Here is a 9,997-nt window from a genome sequence, read left to right as displayed (position 1 = left end):
ATCACTTACATATGCTAGAGTGTGCTGTTCTTTCACTTCGTCCTTGAAGTCAAAACTACGAGGATTATTTATTGACTGATTCATATGTACAATCATGTCCAAAATGATTGTCATATATCTATAATAACTGTCTAGTTCTGGGAATATAATTTGATAATGATTTTGCAGGGTACTCGTAATACTGTTACTATGTGTATAATCGGGAAATGTGTATTTGTGGTAAATTTCATAGGAAAAGAATTATAAATACGAAAATTAGAATGAGTAAAATAAAGTGTTGTTAAATGGACAAGAAAGTTTTTTTTGTTATATTGTTCTTATTTACTGCTCTTTTGACATGAAATTTACCATTTATATGTCTTTGCCGATTATAAACATATCAACATTATAAGAAATACCGGGCGAAATCGTTATCAAATTATATTCCTACAACAACATAGACATGCGACAATCATTTTGGACATGACTGAACGTCGATTGTCAGCATCGAAGCCATATACATAAAGTCATTTCCTCCTTACGGTAGTGAATTGCACGCCAGTAAAACCCCCGATCATGTTCAATGTGATGACGAATAATTGCACGGTATCGGAGCTTCCATTGAAAGAGACTAAACCAAGTGGTCAAACAAATCACAACATGGGTTCCTTTATAGTTGTCAAATACGAGAACTCAATTCTCGAACAGTAGCAAACAACTGTTCCATTTAATTAGTTATCACAGTTTTGATATGAAAACTAGTCTTGTCTTTGCCACAAACAAGTTCCTTATCATTGAAAGTGGAAACAAGTTTTCTATATAAAAAGAAGAGATGTAGAAGGAAAATCCAGAAATAAAAATATAAAAAAACTTAGTTGCACTGGAATTGCAAACTGATATACTGAGACTGAAACTCGATATTGAATTCTATAAAAATGGTTATCGTCTTTTCTCTGCAGGTCTGTTTGCTTTATCTTTCAGTAACGTAATAGGTTATTATTTAAAGAAAAACACAGACACAACGAGATTTCATTTGTAGAGTTTAGGCCTTTTTGAGTGCGAGTGCCCTTTCCTTCCCCTTCGTTGTTCATGATGAGGTAGCATATTTAAAATATTCGCTTTTAAGATTTGTTCTTTCTGAAGAAAGGGGGCGGCTAATGATGTCATTACACGGGGTGGTAAATTGCCTAGGGCCGGCCCTGTTTTCTTGTCTTTCAATTTTAGCAATAATGACTTAGTTTGTACTATTACTATTATTTACTGTTACTGATACAATAATAAACGAAAAGAATACAACTAATATGGTGAAAGTGTGTACTAAGAATAGTTTTGTTCTTTTATTTTCCAGGTCCCCCGGGGCCACCGGGAAAGCGAGGGAAAAAAGGCAAAAAGGGAGACCAAGGAGAACCAGGACCACCCGTAAGTGACGCCACTGTTAATATTTTATGTTCTTTGTTACTATTTTTGAGTTTTGCTTGTGAATACATAATCAACAATTAAGATTAAGGAAATGGAAAACGAACCCTGTACTTGGCCGAGAATTGAACCTGGTTCTCTTACAACAAACTTGAACGCAGTTGCTATTTGACCAACTTTCATGATTTATTAACATTCGATGGCATTGGTGAAAACTGGCTAAGTCCACTATTATCCAAAAACAAAAGTACGCATTTTATGTAATAAGGTATCTGTTTCTTCTTATCAAAGAATTGAACTTTTGTTGGTATCTGAAGGTTCTGAATTAGTTATTCTCAATAACATTTCATGCTAGTAGATACTAGAATTCATTAGCACTTCTTGATGATCGAGCTTAGAGTTGTTCAATCGATAGGCCAATGAAAACTAGATAATCGGATTAGAAACAAAAGTGCCTCGTTACTTGGGGACGAACCGTACCGTACTAATGTCAAGTATTAAAAAAAAAAAAAAAAAAAACACTCCTATCGTTAGTGCAAGTTGGACTGAAAATTTATTATTTGGTAGATACACTAATGGAGGCAAGTATACCTGACCTCTATGTCACCTTTTATAAATTATTTACGATTTTGATACCTGTCATAAATAAGTTTTTAAGCAATCGATTTTAAGGTGTCGAGCCTATATCCGATTGAAATAGCCTATTTCAATACCTCGAATATTTATTTAACTAACTATTTAAAAATATTGCATTAACTTAGAGACCGTGGAGATACTTTTTAAAAAAATAACCTTTCTATCTTTTCTGAAAAATTCTAATATTTTCTGCCCAACAGACCCACTAAATATTGTAATATTTGGTAGAGTAACGCTACACGGGTTTTCCTCTCAACTTTTTTTTTATTACAAACTTTCTGTACAGTTTTTACACTAAATTACAAATAAGTAATTTCTCTAGTAGTTCTTGCCACCATAAGTTTGTCCTCCTGCCCACAGCAGCTCGCAGATTTTTAAGGTTCATTGGTTAAGAATGACCCTGCCCGATGCAACTGTGTCTAAAGGAACCTCCTTCCCGATGCAGCGCGGAGATACGTAAGGAACCTCTTGCCCGATGCAGCGCAGTGGTAGGTTAATATCACCTGCCCGATGCAGCGCGGAGATAAGTGAGGATATCTCTTGCCCGATGCAGCTCAGATATAAGGGTAGAGGAGTATCTTCCGGCCAATGCAACGCAGATTTACAATATCTCCTGCCCGGTGCAGCACGGAGATGAGTAAGGAATCTCTTGCCCGATGCAGCGCAGTGGTAGATTAATATCTCCTGCCCGATGCAGCTCGGAGATAAGTGAGGATATCTCTTGCCCGGTGCAGCTCAGATATAAGGGTAGGGAAGTACCTTCCGGCCAGGGCAGCTTGGAGAGACAGTTGATAACTGACGTTTTCTGTCTCGAGATGTCCGCTTTTATAGACAATTTTGGAGGCGAAGCCTGTAAAGGGGTTGAAGGGGTCCTCTTCGTATCTCTTCGTCTTCCGTCGACTGCTTGCTGGTGCTTTTGTCGAAGCACGTGGTGTTTTACTGATATGAGGGGATATTGCAACATTTGAAAAAGAACTCAGTTGAAAGAATGGACAATTTTGGTTTGCATTCAGTCACAAAATGTTTTCTGGATTTATATGGTTTTACACCAATGGCCACAAATCAAATAATTATGTACTCGTAACACATTGTAACTATATTGGATACTAACAGTCTAAGTAAACGTAATGCACATTGTGAACTTAAAGTACAGTGTTTTCTTCAGTGTTTATTATTAAAGCAGTAACTCATGGAATGTACGAGATAGTTTAAGGTTCAAATCACAAATATTGGTATGAGTTATACTTACAAACAAATACATTATGCATTGAAATATGTTTTTCTTTTAAATTTTCAGGGTACCATTGGTCCACCAGGAAAGAACGGGTTCCCGGTACTGGAATTTCTTTTCCTAATTTCACAGTAGGAGTTACGTTTAAAATACATACCTTTTCGTGTAATATTTAGAAAATAAGAGAGATCATTTGCTCTTCTTAAAAAGAAATATTAATAAGCAATGTTAAGGCGTAATTGAATCTTTTATTCTTTTCAAGTGTTGATGTGTCTTTCTGACTGCATACGCTAATGGGTTTATTATTTACATGCCTTCAAGTATGAAAATATTATTGAGAACACGGTTCACGGTTCACGGTATTCTTCTGTATGACATTGGTCGAAACAAATAGCTGAGATAGAATTGTTCTCCTGTATACAGGTTCAAAGGTTTAAAATATGTATTACAAGATGAGAAATATATTTGATATGTCAATGACTTTATGAGAATACTGCTGTATTCAAACTTTTATTTTTTATTTTATTTTATTTTTATTTATTTATTTATTTTTTGAAAATGATCCGGGAAAGAAATGAAGAAATGGCTTCAGTTTCCATTAAACGAGAGTAGAGTGGCATAGCATAGATACAATAAATTGGAGTGAAGTTAAACAAAGCAGAGTAGAATGTAACGAGATAGAAGAGAGTAGTAGAGAAGAATTCAGTATAGTGGAGCCATCCCTATCTGAACTGTACGGGTTCGACCCCGGATGGCAGAGCACAAAAAATTAATTTCACAATAATTTGCTTTTATGAATCATCCGTCCCCGTGAGCCTATAGGGCACAATTGTGTTACTTTAAACTAATGTGTATATATATATATAACTAATAAGAATAGCTTTAGTTTCGTTAAGCCAGGATAAAATAGAGTAGTATGCAGTTAAGGAGCCCATCCGGCTGCAATGATGTGAACACACTTTGGGAGAGGTAGCTGAAATTTAGCTCAAATGTAGAAGACACTATGTAAATTCTGTGTTCTAAAAGCAAATTGTTCTAATATGGAATTTCGGCAAAAAAAAAAAAAAAGACGAAACATGAACATTAAGGTAAATGCAAAATCAATGAAAAAAATGTCGTCCACAATTTCAAAAACTATAAAAAGGAGATGGCTAATTGAGAACTTATTGTAAAGACATAATGAAGAGCTTAAAAACGATGTATAGCATTGCACGTAAGGTAAATATGGATAGAACATTGTCAAAAGTGGAGTTGTTTGAGTAAAATCAATAATAATGATAAATTATATGCATCCTCTGCGAATTACCCAGGGCGACACACACGGAGGTAACGTGCATGAAATATCTCACATCTGGATTTGGAATCACCAGACTCGATTTAGCACTGACTTTTGACCTGATCACGTTACACATTCTGGTCTTTATGGCAAACGGAATAGGGCCTTAGAGCCCCTGAGAAAGTAAAGGTTTAACATAATATGGAAACACAAATTGAAAAAAAAAAAAAAAAACTGTTTTTGAAACATATCATTTTATTTCTTGCAAATAAACTTAACCTAAAATTTGGACCAGGACAACTTAAACTAAAAACGTAGCATCATAATCAGATATACAAACAAAAATTTTCATGCAAAACAAAAATCATCAAACTAATGTTTAAAATTCAACCGTTAGTATCTCAGATCAAATAAATTGATTACTAATTAACAACAAAAGTTGATTACAAGAATAAAATTGTACTCTGGCAACACTGCCTTACATGACGGGAACACACGAATAAAATCAATTCAACAAAGGTTACTTCTTCTTCAAAATTACCCATTCAGCTTTATTAGGTGTATTCAATTACATATTCTCAATAACAGCCGTGCTCCTTCATCTTCACACTTTACTGAAGATAATGCTCTTGAGTATTGAAAGCTGTCGACGAATTGAGAGAAATAACAGCGAGGTAAGCAAAACGCTTTAAGAAATTAAAATGTCTTTGCACGTCAATTACATTACATTAGATTAGTCTAATTGATCATATTTTTTAAACAAATTTAGCCTTTTCTTTATTGATACACTTTATTTACAGTATTTTTTATTTAGGTAAAATTTGAAAACTGAATCCTCTAAATTGTATCCAGTTTGCATTTTCAAAATTTTCAACTACTTTCGTCTCATGAAATTAAAGGAGTGATTGGTAACATATAGGAAAAAAAAGTATTCTGTTTAAGGTACATAAAAATATATTCTAAATGTAACGTGATCACACAATTTGTGGTTTCATTTTGTCTGTAATATTTATACTCAATACATCAACGATCGTCAAATTTATCTCCTCATTAAATACTATTGAAGATCATTGAATGAATGATATACTATTTTTCTAATATACGCTATCGCTAATTGTAATAGTGCAACAATTTCCAATTTATTACAATTCTTGTTAAATAATCGTCGAGATCATTTAGTCATTGAAGCTGACTATTAATGTCTAAAGAGGATATCCCTCAAAACATGCAAAAGAATAATGGCCATTTTATAGTAACAGAATCGAAACAGAATTTCTTAGAATTAAAACTGAAAAGCATATTTAGGATCCATTTAAAAAGAAAAAAAAAACTTAAGCCGCGAAGGTGAAGGGAATTTGAATTCAAGAGCAGAATAATATACAGGGTGTCCCACATAAAACCGGTACGCCTCACATACCGGTTAATCATCTCTAGTTAAATTGCTTGTGGGGAGACAACACTGTCTCGAAACTTGCTCACACTGCATTTTATCGGAATTGAACAGTGAATTGAATATTGTGGAATATTAGGCTACTTAAAGACAGGCTTCATCAAGAAATGTAAAGAAATGTTTCAAGCGAAGTATCCTAATAGGGAAGTCCTCCGACCAGCAGTATTCAAGACCTGTATCGGAAATGGATGGCTGTAGGATCCGTTCAGAATGTGCAGAGGAATAAGCGACCGACAGTGAGGACCCATGAAACTATGGACAGAATTCGCACGGACATTACGAGAAGCCCCCGCAAGTTCCTAAGGAGGTTATCGCAGCAGTTTGGAGTATCTCGCATAACGCGTCATCGTGTACTAAAAGATATGAGATTAAAAGTCTATTGTGTAAGTGTAATGCAAGAGTTGAAACGTGAAGATCAGGGAAAAAAAGTTCATTATTGTAATTGGATGCTAACATCAATTGCTAACCGTTACTTAGGCCCGTTCCCTTACTTCATATCAGATAAAAGAATGAACATTACTAGAGAAATTAACAATATCACGCCCACAGAATTACAGGGCATTGCTGGTAACGTAATCAAACGAGGTCAGCGATGCCTGAATGCCCATGGCCACCACTTGCAGCTTCTCTTATAAACAGATAACTGTTTAACGTTCATGTTATCTGTTCGTTGTCAGTTAGTTCATTGTTGCTGTTAAAGTGTTACATCAATCTCGTGCGTGAAGCGTACTGGTTTTATGTGGGACACCCTGTATTTTGAAATGAAATATAAGAGCAGCATATAGACGGCTGTATTTAGTAGATTATGAGTAGAATGGAAGATTTATATAGTATATTGCTGGCTGTTTCGTCTATTTTGACATAAAATGCATCTAGCCCTACTCTTATATGTATCATGCTTTTATAAGGAATGATATCCCCTTTTATTGGCCATAAAACGCGATTTTAATTTAGACCAGACTTGTTCAGCTGTGGTATATAAGTTAGTACACTTTTCTACACTAGAGAATTTGACATCGAAGCTGTATCATGATGTTGATCTGCAGATCACGTAGAATCCGGAAGACCTCGTATGTTATTACTAGGAATCGGTGTTAGGTCCCTATAGGCGAAAACTCTGGCCGTTTAGCCAGAAAAGAGATTTTTTTTTTTTTCAAGAAAGAAGGTGATCGTGCGTGAACTTATTATTGCATTATTGCTGATAGAGGACAGTCTCTGATCATTTATCCATTATATTTAAAAGAAACTTAAATTATAATCTCATAATACTTGGGAAATAAAAATTCATGGCAAAATAAAGTCTTACAAGAAAATGTAGGGAAGGTAGACTATTTACAAATTTGTGGTTGCTCATAGGCAGAAATAAAAAAGTACTCTGAAATAAAGATTTGAGTATTGTGGATTCAAACATTTTTTTAAAAAGAAAAATCCAAATATACTTAAATCCAGTGGTGCTATTCATTCGGTTGGCACTGGTTCGTTAGAACCGGGTGTCAAAATATTTCGACTTCGCCGAACTATTTGTTATACCCAGACATAACAGTAAATTTTATCCAGTTATACCCAGGAACAGTAAATTTTAGTTTAACTATCTTTGTTTTTTAGAAATTCTTACAGCTACAGGGTTAAACATATGATCTCTCAGAACAAAGTACAGACGTTTATTTCTTAACCTCAAATGCTTAGATATTAAGAATAAGAACTGGGATCATATGAGTGCAGTGCTGAGGAATATTTATATTTGAAAAGCATACATACCATTATCAACAATTGTCGATCCATTGCTGGATTAAGACTTTTCGAATACTTTTTGACAACCAACTATCTTGGATAATTCGTTTCCAAGATTTTCGCAGTGCTACCTAAATTCGGCACACTGCTTTGTATTAGGATGTTGTGTAGGTCTCTACTTGTCACTTGTGGTATCCGGTAAAAAAAAAAAAAACTGCTTTTGTCTATCTTGTAGGTTTGTTTCCTAAGATAGTTCTCTCTCTCTCTCTCGCACGATATATACATACAGAACCGGTTGTTAAAAAATTAGAATAACACCACTGATTAAATGCATGTAAATAATCAATAAAGAGTGCTGGTATTGACATAGGACATGCTGCCCAAGTTATCCATAAATGTTATCACCAGCGTCGTTAATCAGAAGGGTTTCTAACTTGGTAGAAACTTGTTTCTTTTCAAATAGATCACGTTAAATTACTACTAGTTTACAATGCGTGTATAACGATGAACAAAAGATATGTCACGCAAAACATTATTGCAAATTTTCAGAAAAGCACGAGGAGAAACATTGCTCAAGTCTTCACACAGGTGGCAAAATATGTACACAAGAGTTTATTGATCTTGATTACACGGGGAATATCTTTATCGCCTTAAGTAGTATCGACCCCAGAGTATACAATTATTTTTTGTAATTTCGTATAATTATTTCAAACATAATGTTCAAAACAAACATTACGCATTCATCATATCGGACCGCGGTGGCTTAGTGGTATAGCATTCACCTCTGGTGCAATGAGTCCTTGGTTCGATCCCATCTCGCGCCAGGTGAACTTTGTGGTGGACAAACACCGTGCGCGTGGGTTTTCTCGGGGCTCTCCTGTTTCCTTTCACTTTCTTCATTCCACCATTTCATTCATTTCTCATCATTCATTTAAACTTTTACAAATAATTATTGTTATAAATTATATTAATGAACCAAATCTTCTGGATAAGTTTTTCAAGGATTATATAATAATGTCTTGTTTCACACTAAGTACCGGTATTAAATTTAAGTGTTGAATAACACAATAAAGTAATAAAAAATGTGCTAAAATTAAACTTATAACAAATAAAATTGTAAAAAAAAAAAAAAAAGTATTGATTTAACGCTTTCCGATATGTCTATCGTCTTGAAAACGAAAACAAGTTAGAAACATTGCGATTACTCTTCTGAATAATGTATATATTATCTAAGATGTTAGAAAGTTTCTCATTGGATTTGAAGATACCTGGCTGTTTCTAAAAATATATTTCATTGTGTGGATTCACATCCTCAAATCTCTTTGCACAACACCTTTGTTTTTTTCTGCCAATCAGCAGCTACAATTTTGTAAGTACTCGTATCTTCAAGGAATTCCAAATGTCTAACTACGTTTTGCAATTAAGAAACATTACTGTTTAATAGTTTTACATTACTTTGAATAGAAAGTTAAACAATCTGAAATGTTTCTGTCGTGCTTCTGACAATATTTTCATACTGAAAGGCATGTTTATTGTATATATATTTCTATATATTGTGTATATATATATATATATACAGGGTGTTTCAAAACAACACCGACAACGTTTGGGATGTGTTTCCTTGCACCAAGATAAGACAAAAAGTATAGACCAACTTGGGTGCACAAATGCTTCCTTTCGGAGTTAAAGGCTGACGAAAACTTGAAAAAATGAATTTTAAAGGTCCATAGCTCCAAAACTATGGGACCTATCGTAGTCGGGTCAAGACAACTTAGGAACTACTACGTGCTCTATCCAAATATCCATGTTTCAGAATCCTGTAGTACTTCCGCAACAATTTTTACAGAAATAGTTGGTGAGTACTTCAAGTTATATGCCTGTAACCAAACTACCTCTACAAAAATTGTTGCGTGAGTACCCCAGGATTCTGAAACATGTATTTTTGGATAGCGCAAATATTAGTTCCTAAGTGAAGTCTTGACCCGACTAGTAGGTCCCATAGTATTGAAACTGTGGGCCTTTAAAGTTAATTTTTTCATGTTTTTGGGAGCCTATAACTCCGAAAGGAAGCATTTGTGCACCCAGGTTGGTCTACACTTTTTGTCTTATCTTGGTGTCAGGAATCACCTCCCAAACGTTGTCGATGTTGTTTTGAAACACCCTATATATACCGGTATATATAGATATAGATATAGATAGAAAGATAGATAATATAGATATATAAACAAAACAATATATTGGTAATTTATTTTAAATCTATTTTTAAAAGGACTGTACA

At 34.4% G+C, this 9,997-nt stretch overlaps 1 protein-coding gene across 1 annotated transcript in view; it reads left to right on the top strand.

Moving 5' to 3' along the window:
* The first annotated feature begins 555 nt into the window (after positions 1 to 555).
* Positions 556 to 9,997, top strand: part of LOC145661915 (uncharacterized) — a 213,892-nt gene continuing 204,450 nt past the window's right edge. Inside the window, exons 1-3 of the mRNA XM_081727262.1 lie at positions 556 to 643; positions 1,328 to 1,398; positions 3,329 to 3,364. Of these exons, the coding sequence (XP_081583388.1) occupies positions 556 to 643; positions 1,328 to 1,398; positions 3,329 to 3,364 (195 nt within the window). The remainder of the gene's footprint in view (positions 644 to 1,327; positions 1,399 to 3,328; positions 3,365 to 9,997) is intronic.

Source organism: Thermobia domestica, chromosome 10, assembly GCF_964235325.1.
Source record: "Thermobia domestica chromosome 10, izTheDome1.hap1.1, whole genome shotgun sequence".
NCBI lineage: Eukaryota > Metazoa > Arthropoda > Insecta > Zygentoma > Lepismatidae > Thermobia > Thermobia domestica.
The sequence above is the reverse complement of the archived record's forward strand: the minus strand, read 5'-3'. Positions and strand labels throughout refer to the sequence as shown.